Source organism: Aedes albopictus, unplaced genomic scaffold, assembly GCF_035046485.1.
Source record: "Aedes albopictus strain Foshan unplaced genomic scaffold, AalbF5 HiC_scaffold_553, whole genome shotgun sequence".
NCBI classification, from domain to species: Eukaryota; Metazoa; Arthropoda; class Insecta; order Diptera; family Culicidae; genus Aedes; species Aedes albopictus.
This window is the reverse complement of record NW_026917369.1, coordinates 1-25,000: the sequence shown is the minus strand read 5'-3', so window position 1 is coordinate 25,000 and position 25,000 is coordinate 1. Positions and strand designations below refer to the sequence as shown.

At 40.9% G+C, this 25,000-nt stretch overlaps 1 protein-coding gene across 1 annotated transcript; it reads left to right on the top strand.

Annotated features, from left to right (window-relative positions):
• The first annotated feature begins 10,237 nt into the window (after window positions 1-10,237).
• LOC134284696 (uncharacterized) lies at window positions 10,238-17,881 on the top strand. The gene is made up of 2 exons (XM_062843812.1): window positions 10,238-12,025; window positions 17,390-17,881. The coding sequence occupies exons 1-2, from the start codon at window positions 10,512-10,514 to the stop codon at window positions 17,490-17,492; spliced, it is 1,617 nt and encodes a 538-aa protein (XP_062699796.1). The 5' UTR covers window positions 10,238-10,511; the 3' UTR covers window positions 17,493-17,881.
• The last annotated feature ends 7,119 nt before the right edge of the window (window positions 17,882-25,000 follow it).

Sequence of the window (25,000 nt, the reverse complement as noted above, 5' to 3'; positions counted from 1 at the left end):
AACGACTGTTACTTTAACTGGAAACTTTTAGTGGCTACGCAGTCTTTATTCTTAAAACGGGTTTATTGTTTACCCAACGTTTCGGCACTTAGGGATGGTGCTTCCCCCTGATGAAGGCACCATCCCTAAGTGCCGAAACGTTGGGTAAACAATAAACCCGTTTTAAGAATAAAGACTGCGTAGCCACTAAAAGTTTCCAGTTTCACTTATGTTGGGAGGTATGGCGTTCAGTCTTTGGAGGAATAACTCAACACTTTTACTCTGTGGCGCCAAAACGGGCAACTGCATCGTTGTTCTGTGACCCGGATAGTTTTTTTTTTTCGGATATTTCATCCAAAGCAACACCGCCGCTGGCGGTAGACGATACGTTACGTCTGAGACTAATGTGACCTATGCTGTGGACTCATACGGACGAAAAAAAAACGGAGAAAAGTTAATTCCCAGAAGAAGGTGCAATATAGCGACCGAAGCGTCGGATGAAATCTTAAGAATTCGTTTTTGAGTTATTCCTCCAAAGACTGAACGCCATACCCCCCAACATAGTCATCAACAGTCGAAATTTAAAGAACATTTTCACTTATTTTAACAAATCTTTTCCGAAAACTAAATATTTGATCCCTTATTTGAGTTTTACATCATACAATTAATCGATCGGTCAATTTTTTCCAAGTCCGACATTTTGAAGGTGATTTTCTTTGATTGTTTAATACGGTGTTTTGTAAAGTTAAGCTTGAGTTATTTAATTTAAGGTTGAATAACAGATGATTAACTCTGCATATTGGTGTATGTTTTAAAGCCAGTTATACAGATAGTGCTCTATTCAACTTGCTTTTCTGCCGTCTATGTATTGCTAATTAAAGAGGTTAGACAAGCCATACCTCAGATTAATATTCAGCTGTCTTTGTGGTCAGGCACTGACACCATTAATCAGCCAATGTTCAGCTAATGCTCTCACTGTTTAGCATTCATTGTTACTTGAGTAATCTTACCACATCAAATGAATTTTTCACACTCGATGTTGACGGATGAACTTCGCTGTTAAGAAAAATACGTAATTCTGCTTTTAATCAGTCCAAAAAAAGAAAGCATGCAAAACTTTATAGCACACTCTTGTCAGCGTTTGTACAAACATTCTTAGCAATAACAGAAACCTAACTGAAGGACGAATGTAACTAACCTGTGAATATCATGAACAAATAAACTCATCCTCGACCTAACATCACCCAACACAACAGACCATCAAAAGTTTCTCCCATGAATTTCCATCAATGTCGTAAACTTTAGTCAATGTCGTATCGGACAGCTAGAGAGAAAAAAAAATACACACAGTTTGACCCGATCCAAACTGCTCCTGGTATGATGCAGTTCCTCGTACTTACCCTCTATCTAGGATGAACGCCCACATGTATGTTGTAGAGCTCCTGTTGCATAAGAGTACATGTGTCTCAGTAACATTGCTTCGTTGACGTCATAATGGAATTGTTGGCTGCCGTGAATGTCCCTATCTCTCTTCCTCGTAGGTCCCCCTGTTAGACCTTCCCTGCATTTTTTTTTCGCTATTTCGCGCCCAATGACGCAAATATGCAACGCATTCCACTTCCTTGCTCTGTACTTCCTTTTCCTGTTCCTTGTTCTATGTGGTAGGCTAAATTCTCCATCCGAAATGCGCGCACAGTGCTTCGTAAGTTTGGCTTGGAGCCGGAAACTCCGGGTTTGTCCGTAAATTTTGGATGAAAACGTTCCTACAGGTCATCGGTCCCTCATGTTGGAAAAATTCCCCGGGATTTTTCTGTTAACTAGAAGAGCATCAACTGAAACTCGTGGTAAAGAAACCGTGGAAAGTGTGCGCAATGGATAACTTTCATTTTATCGTTGTCGTCGTCGTCGTCCTGTCGTAGCTGTTGTCGTCTCAGCCGCTCAGCTGGGAATGGGAATGAGAATTTATATAACGAGAAGTTTCATTACGTCAGTAAGTTTCCGTTCCGTTAGCACGCGGAGTGCATCCTCCTGGAGATGGGTTGAATATACTTATCCGGCTCAAAACGCCGCGCCCGGCATCGTCGTTGTCGGCAGCGCGCTGTTAGCGCTGATTTATGCTGGCTTCTTATGCAATTTAAATGGAGTGGAGAAATAATCTTGGAAAGTAAACTTTGAGGACACCGCCTGCCTGCGGGTTGCAGGAGAACTTTGAGCCACTTGACGGGCATCCTTGAAATTTCAAATTGAGCGAGGAAAATAGTTTATGGTGATGAAGATATAGTTTTACATCCATCAGGGTTTTTCTGCTATTGATTATTAGTATGATGGCTACAATGCTTTCATATTGCATATCATCTCCATCAATTTTGACTATTCCGAAACGCCTTCTATATATTCCTCAACTGTTATGGAAATAACAACCACACTTCCCAATAATGATGATTGTTACCACATGCCACTAAAAGTGAAGCATGTTTCTGACCAAATAACTGTGGCCATCTGATAATCTATCCTTCTGATAGCAAATCACATTTCCAAGTAGTCTTCTCCATATCGTGACTCAATTGAGTACACATGTGCCTGTTAGCACCCTTAGAAAAATATCCAAAATAACATGTGTCGCTTCGAAGGAAGAACGAAAGAGCTTCTAAGCATAGAGCAATTACACGGATCATCTTTGCTTTTCGGGAAAGGTAAACGAGCTTTCGCCGTGTCAAAAGGCTTTGCTTTTGAAGTGGATGGAATTTTTTTTCTGATGAAAATACGCCGATTCATGAACGCCATGAACCGGCGTATTTCCATTAGAAAATAATGGCGATGCCTTCTTGGTATTTTTTGCTCGCTAGGTACGTTGGAAATGAATCTTTGGTTTGGTCTTTAAGAATGAAGTATCAGTAGGTTCGACTCGGATTGGGAAAATTGACGAGGAGCTGTTGTTGAGTATCATTTTTCTATCATTGTAAATGGTCATAAATGTTAAAAATTTTAATTTAATTTTGAGTTCAAGTTTAGATCATACAAAAGGATTTTATTTATCAAACCTTTCTCTATTCATAGTGAATCTGGTTAACACATTGCAGCTTTGCACATATGTAATAGGTAGTATTATATGATATATTCTACACTTGAAACACCACCAAATTCTTTAAAAAAATCACCTTAAATTTGCAGTAAATTCACATAGTTCAACCGTTCAACTTTACCTACTAAATTATTGAGTTCTCCTCAACCAGCGTACACAAACAATTGATGACCACACTATATTTCGCTGTAAAAAGCATTTGGTAAACACAGCTAGAGCTTTTGATAAGGTGTTTCATTTTATGAAAATTTCTCTTAGACAAATAACCGTAAAAAATAATAAGGTTAGGATTGGAACAAATTTGAATTGAATTTTTATACCTGATTGTTGTATTCTACAGAAACTTTCTCCTTCTCGAAGCCAGTTATTTGTTCGTATTCGGGTATCCTTATGGTGGTTCCGCTATCCGTCATCATCTATGCCAGTGGTGCTCAGGTTGAAGCATTTACTTCAAAGAAACGTGCCGCAGAATAAAAATCATCGTTTCAGTTGATGTGGCCTTTTCTATTGTTGGTCTGGTTTTGAGTAAAGCGAAACCTACTATTAACTATTGTGTCAAGAATAGTTTTAAAATAGGAAAAGCATTGATTTTCAAATATTTACAACAAGCATTTCTTGCATTCCATTTCTTAAATCTCAAAAATCTCAGTTTGACCGTTGCAGAGTTGAACATCGCGAATCCATCCAATCCATTTATAAGTTTCCATGAAGTTAAAATTGATTTATTTAACCCTAGTATTGGCGTGGTGCGCCAATCCGGACAACCCAGACCACCATTTTCGCCAGTGAACATTGTTTTATAGGTCATCGTATGTGGCGAGCACTGGCGCCATCTTGTACCACGCAACAATGAAAGTTGCAAGAAACCTCCACATATCGTTTATATCCATGCTTCCAACTTCATAATGCGCTTCAGCAATTACACTCTCTTCGTTTCTTTTCTTGCTATGGTGGATTAGTATCTCCCCCGGTCTTACTACTCCACAAAGCTCTCTGCTAAACCGCGTTCTAGTCTCTAATTTAAATCATGGGGATTCAATCACCACCTCAGCTTTACGGTAAGTCAATATTCGAATCTCAGAGCTTGTCTTCTTTTCCACTACTGCGATCGAGTGGACTGTAATCAATTCCACTTATTCGATCGCGTCACCTCTAGTATAATTTCGAAGCGAAGCCGAGAATGCCCATGCCCACCGGAAATTTTAACCTGAACACCGTGTCGTACATGACTTTTCATAGCACTGGACTAAAGATGGAACCTTGCGGACTCCCAACGTTATGTGAAAACATTTTCGACCCAGCTCTGTGTCATATACCAGTGCTTGATTCTGGAAGTAACTTCCAACAGTCTTGTACAAGTAGCCGGGTATCCTAAGACGTAAGACCGCTTCGGCAATCGCTGCCCAACTGGAACTATTGAACACGTTCCTTCCATCCAGGGTCACTACTGCATAGTACCCCGCTTGTTCGTTAATCGGCTTCCCTATTCCACGGCTCAGGCATTGAAGTTACCCGCTATTACCACCGGTTGTCCCTCTGTCACCTCAGCCGTCATAAAGTCCAACATCTGCGCGAACTACTCTGTCAACCACCTAGGAGGCGCATACTTGGGCGCAAAACAGCTACCCCGTTGACCTTGGTGACTAAGAAGTCCTCTTAGGATGTAGACAGCAAATTCTGGACTAGGTTCATATCACTGCCGTTATGGATCCAGCCGTAGCCCAGTTGTCATTATCGACGGGTATAGATCCGCTGTGATTGCGATGTCCGTCCTCAACTCAGCGACTGATTGACACGGCAGTGGTTAACGTTCAGCTGGCATCAGCTGGTTCAGGTTTAGCTGCGTTACCTGCACTGTGACTTGTCAGCTGAGGCTCTCTTAAAAGTCGGCACCTTGGACCTCCCATCGGGCGCTCGCGAATTTTACGGAACCAATCAAGCAATTAGGAGGGCTTATGCACCCTTGCACCTTATGGCCTTCCATTAGAAAAACTAGCCATAGAAGTCCAATGTCGCGACTGTTCATGTGACTAACATCTAGTTTGCCACGCCCTTACAGCGTCACTAGCGGTATTAGAAGTGCCAAGTAAATTTTGTTTACCAAAACAAAAGATTCTCTACAAGATGAATACTTCCAACAATCAATTTATTGCAATTGAAGTCATCAATCTAATTAATTGGAAAAAGTGACTACAGCGCCATTAGAGTTCTAGTGTATTGCTATTGGCCTTCCACTGAACGATTCACGCTTCCGGAAAAAAAAAATAGCTACTACACGGCTTCCTTCTAAACGGTTTTCTGTTCTTACGGATTCATTTTACACGGCCGTCTATGTTGTAGAAATCTCAGAGTTTATCGCAGTTCGCCTAATTGATGATGTGCATGAATATCTCAAGCATATTTCAGGTACTGAGTTCTTTCTTTGGCGAAGTTGCAGTACTAGAACAGGTCTACCATACTATACCACTTAGGTGGCAATTTAGCGCTATGCAGAAATAGTTGCTAAATATGTACACTCGCCAGTAGAACCACTCATAAGTTATCATATACGATATCTCAAGAACTAGTTTATTTGGAATAATGGTGTCGCCGAAAAAGTTGCGCAAACGGTCAAGAACAATCTAGTGATTCACTAATAATTTAGAGATTTCGCCACTAGGTGACACTAGTTGACAAGGTAAGTTTTAAACTTCTCTATCTCGGGATTAAAAGCAAACAGTTACAACTTAATATCGTCTCCGGAAGTTTTTCAAGCGCACAAGAAAAATTTGGCGACTCACCAATTAGTTAGTGATTTCTCCGCTAGATGGCCCTAGTTGTCAAATAAAGTGTTTAAATTTTCTATGATGGAGACTCTGTATCGGGATCCATATCAGATATAAATGTGTCGTTTTCGGCAAAATTCTTCAGGAGATCAAGAGCAATCTTGTAAATCAGCAATTAGTTGTTGATTTTGCCGTTAGGTGACGCTATAGGGTGTCCCAGAAAGTATGGGCACAACTTTGTATAGCGAAAATACAATCATTTTCTTAACAAACAACAATTTTTATATTTTTGTATTTTTATTCAAGGTATTTTGATTGATATCTGTAAAAAAATTATACATTAAAAAGGGTTTTTGTATGCAGAATGTTTAAAATGAAAAAACATCTTTCAAAACTTCTGCACAAACTACTATTTTACGGTTTTGCCAAATATCCAAATTCGAAACGTTTTTTTTTAAATTTTTTCACATGATATATTCGAAAACATGTTTCCTCAGATGGTTGATTGAAATTTTTCATAAAAATATGTTTTTCCTGTGCGTACGGGTATTTCAGAATTTTGAGAAAACTGGAAATTTCGCCTTTTCTATTTCTGGATAAGACATGCCCACAGACATTCGAATTTTTAAACATGTTTTAACGAGAATAAAAATAATTCAATCTACACTTTATAAAGCTGGAGCATTTATTTTACCTATAGTGAAATTTAAATGTAGTTTTCTGCATGTTGTGATATATATTCAGAAGCTTGTTTTCAACTATTAGAAAAACGGGTTTTCGAAAATATCGATTTTGGTGTTTATATTAATTTTTCAGTGTCAAAAGTATATGTTTTCAATTCAAACTAAAGGTTGTATAATAGATACGCATATTTAAATACACGGATATATTTTTTGAAATTTTTATCGAGCCTAATTTCGTGCGTAGAAAACAATTTGTAAAGCGATGTTTTTGAAAAATATAGCAAATTGTGCAGAAGCTTTAAAAGGTCTTTTAGGGAATGTTCTACCGCATTCAAACGAAGTGTCAAATTCAAATTTTAAATATTGGCATTTGATGTTAATACATTAAGGCAGGATATGTGTGAAAATAAAGTTTGTTTATGCATCCATTCCCAAATGGCAGAGCTGCAAAGTTGTGCCCATACTTTCTGGGACACCCTATAGTTGTTAAGTAAAATTTTAGACTTTTCTATTTTGGGATCCAAAGCAGATAGAAAAGCGTCATCTTCAAAATAGTTGTTCAGAAGCACAAAAATAATCAGGTGACACAGTAGACCTACCCAGAATGAAATTAATGTGTTTTGGGATGTTTTTTTTAGTTTTCGACTACCTTTCTTCCGTGAGGTTGCGATGAAAGTTTCAGGAATTTGACACGTGATAGTACCGCAGACGATGGATTGTATACAAACGATGGTGTCGTCATCCGTCTGTTAATGCTGGAGGCTGCATACCTAACCTAATACACACGAATTCGCTGCTAGCACAAACCGGACACTTTCGATGAAAATGGAAACAAAAATATTCTCAGTTTGCATGTGCCAAACCGTTCTTATGCGAGAACAGTTGCTTTTGCTCATTGAAGATAACAAGTTCAACAGTTCTTTTTTTTATCTGTATTAACGAGATTTTTAGCCCTAGGCTAGTTCATCTCGGGACCCACGTTTTACTTCCCTTCCGAAGGAAGAACTCACATTTTTTTGCGAGTTTGTCGGGAGTGGGATTCGATCCCAGGTCCTCGGCGTGATAGTAAAGTGTTCTAACCATCACACCAGGTCCGCTCCTTCAACAGTTCTTGTTGTGTTTATGGTTTTATGGACTGAATCTCAAGTATCCTTGGAGGTGTTTTTAAAACCACATATTGATAAAGAATAGTTGTATTCAGCTGAAACTTTGATAAGATCAACTAGAATATGTAATGTTTCGATAAAATTATCATAAAAACATATAAAACCAAATAGAATTAAGAATGTTACTTGGGGTGGCTCTAGCTGGCAAGTGTAAATTTCAAAATTCCTGTATCTCGTCCAAAGCGGATAGAAAAGTGTTATCTTCAGCAAAGTTCTTCAGGCTATCTAGGCAGGCTAGCAAAGTGCCAATTACAAACCACTGATACGAGCTGAAGCTAAACAACAGCAGCTAACACGTGCGGTTCTACTCAACATTCTCCCTCCCGGCATTGATAAATTACGCAGATGTAGAATATAGTAGACAGACATCTTCATTGACAGAAAACATTATGGCTCTGTCTGCCCCAAATCCACAGATTCTGCTCAATGTCTTTTCCATTTGTTCTAATGTTTCGCCACAGCAACGTTTCAGCATTGTTCCTAGCAGCGTCGTCTCGCCCACCCAGCCGAGCACGAATCTGCCAAATAGATTTTTCATTATGATCGGAACAGATTGTCATGAATCCCAACTAGCAGTCGCCCGTCGTTTTTTGGAAGATGGAGATGACACAGCTTGTTGGATAATTTGGTAAGAATCAGGGAACATTTGGGCAGGGAGCCTCTTCTGCTATAGCTCAGTCAATTTCACAACAATTACATGACCATATGACCATATATTACAATATAATAGAGACGAACCAGCCAAGGGCTGAAAGTCTCTTTAATAAAGACAAATCAATCAATCAACAATATATTAACAATATCATACGTATCCCATCCTGTCCCAAAAATCAATGTAGTTGGTTCAAAAAGACGGAGTTACAGCAGCAAGTACTCAAAACAGGCCTCCTTGACCGAATGGTCCCATACCCTACATGACATTCGTTGCCGAAACGAAACTACATATCAGTAATGAAGTTGATACAATTGGTTTGATTAAATTCTTAGAACGTCGTTCTCCCAACATACTAGAGGTTATCTACTGCGTTCCAGTACAATAAAACGTTATAACTATTATCATCATATGGTCAGTCACCCTTTAGTACTCGTAATGAAATTTGATGGTTTCCAACACAATTTTTGGTATTTAAATGAGATCATGTTGAAAGCCATCATTTTACCATCACCTTATATAAACTTATTTATGACGCTTTTCACCACAAAACTCAGCCATGACACTGTCGCGTTTTAGAATGAAGAATGGGAGAAAATATAAGGGCCCATATAGCCGAGGCGGTAAACGCACGGGTATTCAGCATGACCATGCTGAGGGTGACGGGCTCGATTCCCGGTCGGTCCAGGATCTTTTCGTAAAGGAAATTTCCTTGACTTCCTTGGGCATAGAGTATCTTCATGCCTGCCACACGATATACACATGCAAAATGATCATTGGCAGAGGAAGCTCTCAGTTAACAACTGTGGAAGTGCTCATAGAACACTAAGCTGAGAAGCAGGCTTTGTCCCAGTGAGGACGTTACGCCAAGAAGAGAGAGAGAATGGGAGAAAATCGAGCTTAGGTTAGCAAATTATTCGATAAACGTGCTGCTGCTTGGGTGAAATATCTTATTTCAGATCATCCGGCTTTAACGAAAACTTACCACGCGTACGCCGCATAGTGGGACCTGTTCGAAGAATGTTGAACATCGATGCCTAGATTTAAGCTCGCTTTCTGAAATGAAAAGAAAATACCTACACCTCCCACTAGTACAGGGATTTTGATAGAAATGAATGTTACCAAATTGACTAACATTTGCACGATTAAAGCAGGCTACCAAACGGAACGAACTCATCCAAATATCCTTGCCGCTAGGAACACGCCCAAGTAACACACTTGTCACAGAAGAGTCACGGCAGTGCAGGTATTCGTTGCGCAGAAGTCAATGTTACTTACTTCTAACAAATAAATACTCACTAGCTAGAAGCGTGACTCTTCTGTGACAAGTATGTTACTTGGGCGATTCACCGCAATCATTTATTTTCCGTTCCGGTATTCATGAACAAAATCACGTATCTTTCAAACTCGTGCAGAGTTATGCGCCTCAAAAAATACTGTTCGCATCGTACACAACAATTTTCTTTTAAGGAACAAATTTAAAGCAGATCTTTTTTGTAAGGAATCGATAGATCTGCTGAAAATGTCGATGTCAACATTTTTATCAACCTTTTCCCACTGTGCAGCGGGTCATTATGGATTCATATCGCGCGCAGTTGCCAATGATGGTGCGTTGTGGTTCCATTGAGAGTTACCGCTGCGGAAGTCATAATTTGTCACAGGATGTATGAATTTTTAATGTTTAAATTTGGTTGGATGCTGATCCAACTGTTCATACCTATGGAAAATTGTCTGTCTCCAACCAAGGCAAACCACGAAAGAAGATGCCGTCGCAACTTTGGAGACCATTATTTCGGAAATAAGTACTATGAATCAAATTATGACCAGTGGTTATGGTTATTCAAAAAATATTTTTTTTATAAAGGATGCTTTGTCTATAAAGCAAATAATTTACGTGAGCCCTAGTTCGCAAGTACCTCAAATATTTGCTCAATCAACATATATTGTTCATACTGTGGGAAATTATTCTAGAACCACGTTTCAGGCTAATTCAAGATTGAGTGGTGAAATCATGTGTTACATAGTTTCGATTCCCATTCTCGTTTCTACGGATGACGCCGCGCCACATTTCCACGATTTCTTCACACGACAGTTAATCCCTCTATCCCCCAACTCCCTTGCATTTATAAAAGTATTCAACAGCGAACAGTCCCGCTTAAGGAAATTAAACATCCGCTTGTTACGATGTTCTTCTGTCGAACTGGCTTGGTTTATCGTATTACCTATTTTGCTATTTTTTCTTTTATGTTTTCTTTTTTTCCTTCGCACCCTCAAAGGTTACGTTCGTCATTGCAATCAAAGAGTCAAGATGCTCAGAAAAAAGCAAGCTATCCCAGCACCGCTGTTAATGGTAATCGTTTCGTTAATGTCAATAACAAATTCACCACCAGTGTCACCGGTCCCGGAATGACCGCCGGGTATGGTCCTGGCAGCGGTGGTAGCAGCTCCGAAGGGACACCCACCAAGGTCATGACCGCCCATCGATTACTGACCAAGCTGAAGATACCACAGAGTCCAAATTCGGACTCGGGGGATGATATTTTCATTACCCCGGACGTTACTGTCATGTCGGACGAGGGTGCCGCGAGTGAGGATAGAACCGATTCCGGGTTGGACGATTTTGGTACTCCTACGTCGGAGGTTCCACTCTCTACGCTGGTTAAAATAAAAAGTATGAATAACTTGTCGGTGACGAAAAGCAACATATTCTTCCCTGAAGATGAGGTGGATTGCGATGCTGTGGATAAGAACCGTACCATAGGAACTCCCGGACAGCAAATGAACCTTAGCCGAATGAAGTCGTTGGGAAACTTGTCGGCATACGAACGCGAATTTGGCACAACCCCCGTTGATCTGCTGAAGCTCAAAAAAGACTTTGAATTGCGAAGGTTCAGTTGTGCCAAGATGAAATCACTGACCAACCTAAACGATGACAACGAAGACGCCATGGTGCAGCGAAGGAAGCAAGTCTCCAAAGAAAATGTCGATCAAAAAACTAAAAATTGCATCGACGAACGGAAGACAGCTTTCCAGAGAAATGGAGCCGATCTGCCCAACCGATTCCAACCGTTCCAGATGAGGAATTCCTTCCACAGTGGCATATATCGAAAGAAAGCAGGCGTCGGTTACACCCGCTACATCGGAATAGAAGATGACACGCCGTCTCCTCTGACCAAAATGAATTCCATTCCCAGCTTGAGTGCGACGGATCGGGTCGATCTCAATCCATTCCTAACGCCCAACATTGGCCGAAAGCGGTTTTCCACCGCCAGCAACAGCCCCGACGAAAACGACCACTCCCCGGTTGAACTGCGACTCACGCGGAAACTCGCCGAAGACGTCGTTGATTCCGCGAACCTCCTCCGGACACCCTTCGAACGAAACTTCCGTAAAAGCTCTCCCACCGAAGATTTCCGCCTGTCGAACCCGACGGCACCATTCCGACAGTCCGATAGTAACTTTTACAATATCATTCGAAATTACCCCATCGGGAAGTCCTCTTCGGCCAATCTGGAGTGGCTTAAGCACCGTTCGTCGTACAATAATTTCCCCCTGAGTGTGAAACCAACCGTAACTACACCAACGGCGGCACCAACAGGACCCACGCCCCTGATAACCCCCGCACCCCAAGCGGCCACCGGAACTGTACCCACTTCGCCACAGTCGGCAAATCAGCACGGTTCTCGTGTCTATCATAGGTAATAACTCCCAGATGGAACCTCTTTTCTACAGTCTCTCATCATGTCCCCATATTTTTTCATTACACCTCCCCGAACATTTGAAGAAAATTAATCCCAGCGAATGCTTTTTAGTGCAACAATTTCATCCAAGTTCAATATAACACCATTTTACGTTTCGTTACGTTTTCGATGGGAGTGTAAAAGCCAAACATTCACAGAGTGAGGTATTGCTTCTGGGGGGAACACATAAAGTTGGAATTTGGCTTGGAAATCTCTCATCGCGTGGAATTTCATTTTCTGCATTTCTCCCGGTGTGGCTTAGTTCTGTGCTTTTGCTGCTGCCTTCTATGTTTCTTTTTTATGGATGTACTTTGCCCGGGTGGATTCTAACTGTGTGTTATGGTAATCTGTTTTCATGGAGATTAAATCCGGGCTTCGATTTTCGCTTCATGCACACTTTTATGCACATTGAATTCCAATCCGTTCACTATTTCAGACGTTCGCTCCCATGTTTTGATGTTTTCATTGATATTCTTATTACTTTGTGTTGTCTACGTGTAATTCAAGCTGTTTATACTTGTTTATTTTGAGACTTTCTGGTATGTACACATTAATTGTCGATAATATTAAGTTTCCAGAAATATACCTCGCAAGAAAATATTGTAAGTGGAACAACTGTGTTATTGGTATTAAGCTCCAAATAATGAATTAATTGCAAATCAGTGATATTGGCATATTAATGTGGGAAAAAATGTCAACAACATGTGTATGCCCATGGGAGTTGATTTGAAAAATACGTTTGACAAATTTTAAAATGCATTCTTTGACAATAATGCACCTGTATGCGAAACGATTTATTTCCAAAAAGTGCATCGCGTCAAAATGTTTGAAAGTCCTTGAGATAAGATAAGATATGTAGAAAAAATGTCAAATGTGCTTTCAACCGGGAGTCATCCGAAAATCTTCGGAATCTCTTTTAGCAATCACGGATGTTTGGACGGCAGACATGAACCAGCCGCGGGCTGAAAATATCCTAAATAAAGCTAATAATTATAATAATATTGATAAAAAAAATCATTGTTTGGATTTTGTGTCCATTTTTATAGTTACACAAAATGTTGATTAATTGACAAATTGAGAGATGAAATTGTGAAAAATGCGTTTTGGTGCGACTGAATCCAAGACTCCGCATTCGCTAAACCGGCGATTTAACTAACTAAGCCACAGAACACGTAACGATTCTACGGATTAGAAAGCCAATCTGATTCCGAGCCTACACAATAAACACTCCTTTTTTCACAATTCCATATATTTTTCGGCTTAGATGCCAACTTCTAAACAAGCCAAAATGCAGATGGATATGTGAAAACGGATTGTTTATGGTGTGTCAGTTCGGCTTTCGATTCTGCAGAATTGTTACCTGTTATGTGGCTTAGTTGCTTAAAGCGCCGGTCTAGCGAATGCGGAGTCGTGGGTTCGAATCCCACCGAACGCGACTATTCAACATTCTGTGTTTTTGATATTAAAGTTTTTCCAAGTGCTGGAGGTATTATGTGACATTCATTTGATACGTAACGATAAAATCGACGTATTCCGTAACGCTTTTTTGTATAAACATTCCAAAATGTTCGTATGAGTCGTAATGCTCGGCTGTACTCCCCGCCTTCCTGTAGATCCTTACGTGATTTGTGAACAGGTGCCTAATGGTTTTGTATTTGTCTGAGTCCTTTCCGTACCGAAATAGAAATCTCTTGAGCAAAGTCTTACAGATTTCCTGGAGAAGTCTATATAGAATATTTGGAGGAACTTTATGCGAAATTTAAGGACACATCTGAAGAGAAAGTAATTCAACGGTAATTATAACTTTTTGTTTTTTTACAACTGAAATTGACAAATTATCAGTTGCGGGAAATTTAAGAAAAGCTGGTTTTATTAGAAACCCAGTCATGAAAATCTTCAGGAATTCCACCGGGAACTCTTGTGGGAGTTCCACTGGGAAATCCCGTAGGTGCTCCGCTGGGAGTTTCTGCAAGGATTCCACTAGAAATTCCTCTAGGAGTTCCACCGGAGATTCTATTAGCAGATCAACCGGAACTCCCCTAGAAGTTGCACTAAGAAATCCATTAGAAATTCCCGCAGGAGTTCCACAGTGAATTCTTCTAGGAGTTCCACCGGAGATTCGCCAGAAATTGAGTTTCACCGGGAGCTTTTCTGAAAGTTCCATAAAGAATTCCACTAGAAATCGGGGGTTTCTGTATAAATTACAACAGAAATTTCTCAAGAAGTTTAACCGGGAATACCTCTGAAAGTTCCATCAATGTTTCCCGCAGGAATTTCACCAAAAAATTATCGCAGAAGTTTAACCGAGTAATCTTCGGGAATCATCACCGGAAATTCCTACTGGAGTTCCACCCGGAATTCCCACCGGAATTACACTAGCTCCAAAGCGGATTCCACGGCTAACACCTGCTGATGTTCCGTCGAGAGTTCCTGTAGTAGTTCCACCAGAAATTCTTCAAACTGTCCCACTGAGAAATAGTCAGAAAGTTCCACCGGGAACATCTCTAGGAGCTCGATATGGAATTCCTTTAGAAATTTTATTGCGAATTCCCGCAAGAATTACATCGGGAATCCCTCTAGGAGTTTCACTGGGAATTCCTGTAGGAATTCCACCGAAAACTCCGGTATGAGATCCACCGGGAAGTTTTTAAACCTTTCTTTTGCATCACGTTGGGAGCAGTTCGCTGATGTATTGCACTGTTTGGGTCATGAATGTCCTTATGCCAATGGAGGGTTAAGGGATCCACTGAGAATTCCCCTAAGAGTTTCACTGATAATTTCCACCAGAGTTTCACAGAAAATTCCTGTAGATGTAGATTCAGGAATTCACCTACGAGTTCCATCGGGAATCCCTCTACAAGATCCTCAGGATGTTTTTTCAGTAGTTTATCCTGGAATTCCTTCAGCGGTTCGTCCGGAAATTTTTGCATGATTTTCTCTGGAAATTTTTGAATGGACTCTTCCGGGAATTTCTTGAAGATTTTCGCCGAGACTCCTTCAATAGCTTCTCCTGGAAACTCTTAGAGGAACTCTCTGTGGAACTCCATCAGGAGTTCACGGTGGATCTCCTGCATGATTTCGCGTTGGATCTCTTACTGAAATTTCCGATGAAACTCATAGAGAAATTTTCGGCGGATCTCCCAGAGGAACCAGCTGAACCCCTAGAGGAATATCCAGCGTATCTAGTAGAAGTGCTGGAAGTATTTCTAGTGGAACTCCTGGAGGAAACGACCCAAGATCTTATTTGTATCTTTCTTCTATGGGAGCCCCGCAAGAGGTTGCCTAATATTTGAAATTTCTGAATAAGGTTTAGTTATTCAACAAAATAATTGTCAGTAAATTTTACAGCGCTAGGATTTGAAAATTGAAATTTTCAATTGTAGTACTGGACAATTTCAGGATGTTTAATGCCTAACGACACTCACTGTGAAGTGAGGGTCGAATAAAAAAACGCCGACCGTCAAAACAGAATCAAAGCACATCAAATGGAAACAAAATAACGCGCTCACATTCATTCGGCGTACTATACTTGTGTTTGTAGCGCCATGCACTAATACCTACTTGATTCCATTTGATCCTCGTTCGGGAAAAACTTGATGAGGATCGTTCGGCAGTGAGTAGGATAGCTCCACAGCTGTAATTCTACGCATGATTGTCTCATATTATGTGGGAATCCCATATAACATGGGGCAAGTATGCGTAGAACGAAAGTGCGTCGAAGCTACGTTAACGTACGTTGTGCTGCTATCGAGATTGGCAAAAAATGAGCGTGGACTGCACGCCAGCTTTTCTTATTGCTCTAATTCCTGGTGCAGCAATATTGAACAAAAAGTTCGACAGTGTTTCGTTCCACCTATAAGTAGGTCGGCTCCAGAGGCGCGTTTACCTCCATTTGGGAAATTTATGCGTTCCACGTAGAAGTACGAAGAACGTCGAAATCTCACCAATAACTCGTACACTTCATTTTAATTCATCAAATGTTGTACGAATGAACCTTATTAGTTTCGTTTCAAAAGCGTGTTCTGCAATTAGCTATTTTGACTTCGTTACGTACGCAGCTTTGAGATCGATAATAAGAGATGGTGGGTCTGAAAGTTATATTTGTTGCAGAATAAATTAAAAATAAACTAAATATAGCAGCTATGTAGTATGTTAAATGTTTTAATAATTGAGCTTGAAATTTTTCATTCAAACGCTAACCGAGAGAGGTTCCAATTGACTACACTTTCATTCAAGTATTAATTTAATGCTTGCAATCCAAGTTGATAGAAAGTAATCTTATTCGGCGAAATCATCCTAGATGATTTGAACCAATCCTGCTCCTCAGTCTTAAACAAGTCAGTCACAGACACACAACACAAAGCTCCCCCAAGTGCCTTATTATACAAACCCTCGTACACCATTCCCCGTCCGGGAATCTTCCCAGAAGCAATACTTCACTGCTATGTGTTGCAATTCTGGCCCCAGCTGGGGCCAGTATGCGCTTTCAATTGTAATAGCATCAACAATAGTAACACCATCCTCGAAACGACTATACTACCCTAAAACTGCAACTTCTGCATCAGAAACTGCAACGGAGCGCAACTGGTATAAAGTGCAGCGATGTAGCTTATGTAGGTAGAAGAATGAATTGTGCATCCAACTGATGTATGTGCCTTTTGGGACTGTTTGGTATGGTGCTGTAGGAAGGATGTGCTTGCTCTTGCGTCTGTTCAACTGTATACGAAGAAAATCTGTAACCAGTTTCTTCAATGTATTTTACGACCATCACGTGGTGGAAGAGCGAAAAAGGATGAAATAGTACCTCTGGAAAAAAAAAGTCATGGCAAAAGATGCTGTTCATAAGTGGGTGGACGAGTTCAATATAGAGAGGTGGAAATATGAGCGAAAAAGTTTTCCACGTTATCCCGTTGCTGGGAAAGGAAAAGTTCGGAAAGTTGAATCGTTGCAACGAGAAAACTAATAGACAGACCCTAACAAAAAGTTGTAAACCGATCCGTGTATTTCCCAGTGAATTAACCTACACCCGTTGTCTATCCCTAGTTAATTAAATTCTATTGTGAAAGTCGTTTTACTATCCATGTCTCGTTTGAGTCCTGTTCAAACTTTTCCAAAGCTTAGTTACTGCTAGATTGCTTGTTCAATGTTGAAAGGATTAGTAATGCTTTCTGTTGTAATTGTGTACGAGTGAGCTTGGCTAATGTAGCTTCTCTTCGAGCATGATAACTGACAATCTTCATAAGAACTGATGTTTCTCCCTCCCCAAACGCAATTTGACAGACAAAATGGATTGATTTTCTTTTCTTTATTTTCCTCATTTAGATTCCGATCAATAGTGCGAGTGATTCTTAATGTAGTCATTAAAAGACAAACGAATCAGTCGACAAGCATTAACAATAGCAATAGTACAACCAAGTTAAAGTAAGAATTGTGTGAAATCAGTGTGTTATTGCTCTCCGTAAACTATCCAAATCATTCGCCACCCGAACACATTCCCACCCACAGACAGTACCGAACGACAAGCGTGTTTTTGCAACATTTTGTGCGTTTAGTGTGAGACCACTGAGCTAGAGCTCGAATGCGTTATTTAGTGCGTTCTCGATCATTGCAACATGAGAAAATGAAAGCTACTGTATATATTGAACTGTGACCAGTTGTCGACTGTATAGGGCATAAAATATAGTACATCCTACTACATTCATGTAATGCTATGCAATGACTAATTCACGTGCGTAGATGATATTTGTAAGAAGTAATACAATTGAGTACTAACACGGTTTGTAGTGTAGCACCGATGCAGTAGTGGAGTAGTACTAATATCCGTTTTTTTCCAAGCGTCCATATATTGAAAATTAGGTATGATGCAGGTATGACTACCACTCTCTAGGTATTCAAGATCCACCTGACCCCTGCTTAGTATTGAATTAAATATGTCATGTGTCATACTATCACAAACGTTCCTTCCTCCTAAGTATTTGATATCATTTCTGGATGACTCCCTATTTACTGAATATTTCCTACAAAATAATTGGATTTCTCATGATAGTGACAACCGTATTCGTTCATATTCATCGGAAATCTCCAAGTACAACTGAAGGATTCTTGGATTATATGCACCCTCGAAGTAAAAATACCGTAAGACATCTTAAGGCATTCACATATGAAGCAATTGTGATAGATCTTCTTTTTTTGTAGTCGGGTTGTTAACAATGCTTGGTTTCAGCGTCGGTGTCATATATGACCCCTCCGGCTGCAAAAAAAAAAAGAACTGCTTCAGACGAGTCTCCAGTACCACCCACTTTTCGTTCTTTCTAATTCTGAGCACCCATCATGGTGGTTAAGCGAACCGAAATGAAAGATGTCCATCCTGGGCGTTTACCCACAATAGTATTGACCCAGGTCAAATTTTTGTCGGTTTCCTTTGTGTCTTTGTAGAGGCTGCGTCACCATCATCCACAATTTGCGGGGTTCCGATATTGGTTGTTTCCGAGCTTGTTCCAAGAAATGCTTCGGAAATTCCTGTCACGATTCCTTCAGATTGTTACAGATACTTCTACAAGGATGCATCGTCGAATTCCTCCAGATATTTTCCATAACTTCCTTCAGTGATTCCATCATGGATTGCTATAGAGTTTTGTTCAAATATTCCTCTAGGGATTTCACCGGACATTCCTCTGGAACATAGGTTCCCAAACTTTCTGACGCGCGACCCCCTTTCGCTAGCAGACGTAGTTTTCGCGACCCACCATAGAAATTCCCTCATTTGTTGTATGTTATAGTAAAATTTTCTACTGTCCCTCGCGACCCCCTGAATGAAGGCCGGCGACCCCCCTGGGGGGTCGTGACCCACAGTTTGGAAAACCATGCTCTGAGAATTTCTGCTGGCATATCTTTGGATAACTGACACTGAGGAAGATTACAAGTGGTAGTCGAAATACGCGTATCTGTCAAAGGATAAGCAAAAGAGAGTGGAATTAAAAGGTACAAACTGATTGCACTCATTCGAAGAGGGTATTCTGCTTAAAGGGTTCGAAAAGTCTTTAGGTTTCTCCAGTGATTGTGCTAGTGATTTTTTCGAGGATTCCTCAGAAATTTCTATAGAGATTCCCAAAGGAATTTCACTAGAGATTCTGTTCGATATTTCTGCTGGTATTCCTTCAAAGATTTTTCCATATATTCCTTCAAGAATTCCGCTAAAGATTGCTCTGATAATTCCATCTGGAATTATTCGAAGTACTTTTGCAGGAATTTCTTCCAGGAACTCTTTTAGAACATTTTACAAGAATTTCCTTAAACATTTTGTGTAAAAAAATCTTTAGGAGGCCATGTAAGGATTCCTTTAATAATTCGTCCAGCAATTACTGCAGCCATGCATTCCATCCTTCAGTTTTTTTTTTTCTAGGATGCCTACAGAAATTCTTCTTGGAATTCGTTAAGAAAGCTCTACTGGGATTTGCTAAGGATGGGTTCGCTTCCGGGATTCCTCATTTCTTCAGAAAATTCCTCCAGGTATTCACTCGGGAATTCCTTCTGTGATTCATTCAAGAGCAACGCCAGAAATTATTTTAAAAATTGCTCCAATTCATTCGAAACCAAGAAACTCTTCTTGAGGTTCCTTCAGGAATTTCTCCTGGAATTCTTTCAGGAACTCCTCCAGGAATTATTCCAGGACTTCCTCCAAGAAATGTTCAGGGGTTTCCTTATAAATTCCTCTTGAGATTTCTTCCGGGATCCCTTCTGGGGTTTCTTCAGGAGTTCCTCCATGAATTCCCTCAGGAACTGCTACAGATTTTCCTTCAGGAGTTTCTTCACGAATTCTTAAGGATTTCTCCAAGCATTCTTTCTGCAATTACCTCAGTACTTCTTCAGAAAATTCCTCCAGGTATTCTTCCAAGGATTCCTCTGGGAATTCTTGTAGGGATTCCTCTAAAAGATCCTTCAGGAATTCCTCTAAAGCCACGGTTCCCAAACTTGGCTCTCGCGACCCCCCAGTCTGTCGTCACCACGCTTTTCGTAAAACAATCGAAGCGTGCCTGCGGTTGGGGGGTCGCGAAACGAAGGTTGGGAAGCTATGCTTTAAAGATTCCTCTAGGAATTCCTCCGGTAAAAACTCCAGGAATTCTTCCAGTAATTCCTCCAGTAATTCCTCCAGGGATTCATATAAGAATTCATTTTGAAATTAGTCCAGTGATTCTTCAAGCAATTTCTTCAGGGATTTCTTTAGGTAATCCTCCTGGGATTATCCAGGAATTCTTCAAAGGATTTCTCCTGGAATTCCTCCAACAGTTCCTTCAGGAATTCCTCCAAAAATTCATCCAGGAATTCCTAAAGAGATTCCTCCAGAAATTCCTCTAGAGATTCATCCTGGAATTCCTCCAGACATTCCTTCATGAATTCCTCTAAGGAAACCCATAGATAATTGTTGCTCTAGGGATTCCTCCAGAAATACCTCCAGGCATTCTTCTAGACATTCCTCCAGGTTTTCCTTCAGGAGTTCCTCCAAGAGAAATTCCAGGAATTTCTATGAGGATTCTTCTAGGCGTCAGTAGGTGGCTCTTCTAGGCATACTTTCAGGAATGCTTCCAGCCAGTTTCGTCAGAAACCCCTCTAGGAATTGATCCAGGAATTCTTCTAGAATTTCCTACAGCAATTTCGGCAGGAGTTTCTTCACAAAATCCTGCAAGAAATACTCCAGGGATTCCTTCAGCAATTTCCCCAGGAATTCTAGAATTCATCCAGATTTTTTTTAGAAATTCCTTCAGAGCTTCCACCAAGAATTCCTCCCAAAAAATCCTTCAGGGATTCTTCCAGGAGTTCCTGCAGGAATACCTACAGGAATTCCTCTAGGCATTCTTAAGGGATTTCTCTAGGAATTCTTCCAAAAATTCCTCATGCAATTCCCATAGAAGTCCTCTAGGCATTGTTCCAGGATTTTATTCAGGAATTTCTCCAGGGACTCCTCCAGGAATTCTTCCAAGAATTCCTCCATTAATTTTCCCAGGAATTTCTTCAGGAATTCCTTCAGGAAATGTTTCATGAATTCCTAGAACAATTCCTTTAGAAATTCCTACAGCAGTTCCTCCAAGAATGTCTACGGAAAATCCTTCATGGATTCCTTCAAATATTCTTCCAGAGATTTTGGTTTTGGTTTTTTTTTTTTTTATTAAAATCGGTTTTCATACTCATGTTGAGAAAATATCAATTATAGGGTAAAAGCACTAGACTTCGCCACTGCTCTAGTCTTCGCCCCCTCCACACAAATCCCATTTTTTATGTATGAAGTGGCGAAGATTAGAGCATAATTTTAGGGGGGCGAAGTCTAGTGTTTTTATCCTACTCCTTTCTGGTGGAAAATGTTTTTCGTTTTTAATGAAACCATTTTCAAACATAATTTTGAAAAAAATGCGAAAAATGAAATATATTTTCCTCTACGAAAAAATCACGATCCTTCCTCTGTATGTGTATGCTCCGTTATTGAATAAAAAAAACAAAAAGAAAATGTAGAAATGCATCCAGTTTCGCCTTAGGTTCGGATTATTTTTTTTTCAGAAACTGGTTAACGTTTGGGTAGTGCTCAATAATTAACGAATTACCCTATTAGTACTCGATTAGAAAAATAATTTTCACCAGGCTTAGGCAGTACCTCTTGTGCTTTGCCAATAGCTGCCTTGTTGAAAAATATGAGTTGGTTTTAGTGGATGCCCGGACCGTCCGACCTAAACTTCTTGTAATTATCACTGTGGAAATCTCCACCAGACGTTATCATTACAAATGCCTTTCTAGGCAACCAAGGCGGACAACAACGATCCAAGAATGGAACAAATATTGTGGAAATCTCCACCGGAAATATTTGTCCCAGGACCCTTTGGAACACGAGAGTTCTTTCAGAGAGAAAAACTCTCTACAAAAGTTGTTCATCAGAACGTTTATTAAACTTACCAAATGTAAGCTGGCATAACAGCGTGAGCGCCTGAATGAATCTCTGATATCAATCGATCTGAAACCTACATGAGCCATGCCCTGCCACTAAATGCACGACAACCTAACTACTCTATCGATGCATAAGCCTGGTCGCACATCAGTGCATTTGTGTGCGTGAGCACTCCTAACACTCCCGCCACCTCTCTGACAGTTGGCTCTTTAACTCCTGTAAACAACCCGGGCCACGTGGTCACTGCCAGCATGGCACTGACAGCATTTTCCTACACTGAGAGTAAAATGGTTTTGAAATTAAGAAATGCTAATTTCAACATGCCTAACTGTCGCTATTGAAGGCAATTCTTACGTCTAGGACTCTAGGGTCACTACTGTACAGTAGCGAATTCTTCTCCCCTTACGCAATGACAGTTTTAGTAGCCTAAGAGATAGAGTCTACAATCGACTGCCCTTTCTGGAAGCCGTACTTGTTACTCGAGAGACCGCCTCCACCGCCTGTTGGAGAGTTGCCTTTTTCGTCAGACATTTGTAGGCGGCGCCGTTGCGCCTTTTTCTTGTTCACTGGTACGAGTACGTTGAACACTGCGTACATAGATTCCAAGTTCCGTGGGCTTGTCATCGCACTTCATTGCCTTTAGGACCTCTGGGTCTCGTCAGTCTTGATGACGAGGACGTCACCTTTATCACACTTGGCACCTGCCCTCCTACCTTTCCTCGGCTAAGCGTCCCTAGCTTCATGATCCTCTTTCTACTACCTCTTCTTTTTCTGTATGATCGCTAGGGTCCAAGGCGCGTCCTCTCCATGGCCGGCCGTAACCTGTGCTGCGGTCCTACAAAAAAAAACACAAGCCTCTGATCCCTTCAACCGTTTCAGGTCCACCCTTTCCAGCTTTCCGGGACACTTGGCCAGGGTCCGACATTCTGGCGTTATTTCCCTTTACCTGCGGGCTTAAAAACCTTCTGACATTGGGAGTGCCATCTGGTAGCTCCTTCTTTGATGGCTACCTTGCACGCTTCTGTCTGGGATTGATTGTCAGAAACGATCGAATCTGGCGGGTTACCCGCGAATGCGAAAGCTTAGTCTAGGTAGACTTCGGCACTTTGAGCTTCTCGGCTGTTATCGCATTTGCTATGAGATTCTCATGATCCTGCTTGGCTGCCAACATCGGCTTACGAGGTCTCAGCAAACTCTGTTGAGGCAATTGTTGATATTCGACTTTGAGAAGGTCGATCTGAGTGCCGCCATCGACTGCTATTCGACTATCAAACCAGAATATTGAAAATTTTAAACATTCTCCACTGTATGTTCAGCTACCGAAACTTGCAAGGGCAGATCGTGCTCACATTCAATGATTTAAATATTCTGGTTGAGATTGAAGCCTAGAAGTGTTCGGCAAGATCATTGATCTTTTTCTGCATATCAGAGCGTCGTTGAGCTAAGAGTGCAACGTCATCCATCACATGATCAACACAGGATCGTCCGGCACGGAATCCTGCCTGCTGGCATCGGAGAGTAGTGCCAATCTTCTTCTATACATCTGTATCTGGCTTAGGATCACTTAGGAACACAATGCCGCGCTAATAATCGTTTACGGTTAGATCACTCTTTTTGGGTATCTTTATTAAGAAGATTGGATGGGCAGAAACTGACGGTCGATTAAAAACAGAGAAGTCGTGTCTTTCACAGACATTGTAGCATACATATGATTCCGAATAAGGCGTCGTAAGATATCATGAAGGAGACAAATGTCGCCGGTATTGCCGGCTTTCTCGCTTTCGTCGGTACTTCCTTCTCAAGAACCAAATAGCGCTGGTGGCTGTGGCTTCTCGTGATTTGGCTCGCTCAATCATGGGTTTGACGTTATTTCGCTGTGATCTACTGTTTTCTCTGGGCGCAGAGTTAACCCAAATTATTCTCGCCGATGGCGATGAAAGCGTTCTTGATGGTACTGATAGTGTAGATGACAGCTTCGCCAACAATTATAATGATTTTATACTATAGACCATCGCTGTAGCAATGGGTCAATCGCTTTGATCTAGATTGCACTCTTGTTAACGATCAATTGGTAGAAGAATCCGCTCTCATTTCACGAAATGTGTACAGTGGGGACTTTTGGGTAGATTGGGGAACAGTTCAATCTGCTAGTTTAATTTTTACTCGGATTCAAACTCAAGCTCGATATTAACCGACAAGGTAATCAATAAGAGTTTTTTGGAGAATAGGGTTGGCAAAAACGACATAAGGGTCCTAGATACCCGGAACCTTTTAGTCAGTTGATCCTCAGCCGCTCCGCTTTCTAAGCACTACTTGAAATCAAATTAGTTTGAAGGAGGTTCTGGAAGCCGCCATATGAGCAAAATATGTTTGAATGGCTTCTTTGAGTGCAAAAACAATTTCCCGTGGGTTGTGCATCGTGGGTCATTTATAGATTTTGTATCACATATTTTCAAACCGTATATTTAAGGTTTTTTGTTTTAGTTTTCTACATTTTACAACATTATTTCTTGAAATACAATTTTACGTTGTTTTTCGTTTGAATCGTTATTCGTTTCTGTTGAGTTCGAGTGAAATGTATTAATTTTAATTGCAGACCTATTCAGAAATTCTCGAAACATTCTCAAAAGGATCCACATTTGAATGACTGCGAAACCTTTTCATCACATTCTCTCTACATCTACTGTCCTTCCACCTTCTCTAGGAATATTTGCGGCTTGCATCGCCGTCTGCTGGACGGCAGCACTCGTCAATTAACCACACTAACCCCCGTAGCACCGACAGCATCTCAGGTGACAGTTCCCGCAGCCGTGAGCTTATCTGTGCCGCATATCGCTTCCACCAGTCCGCAGTCGGCATCGGCGTCCACTGCGGCCGATCTGCTGCCCGATCGATCCAACGAGGTTCAATGTTCACCGTTTTGCGATCTGGCGGCTTCGGGAACTGCGGGAATCACCAGCAATGGTCTCGGTGGTGGAGGCACTAACTCTACGACTGCTACT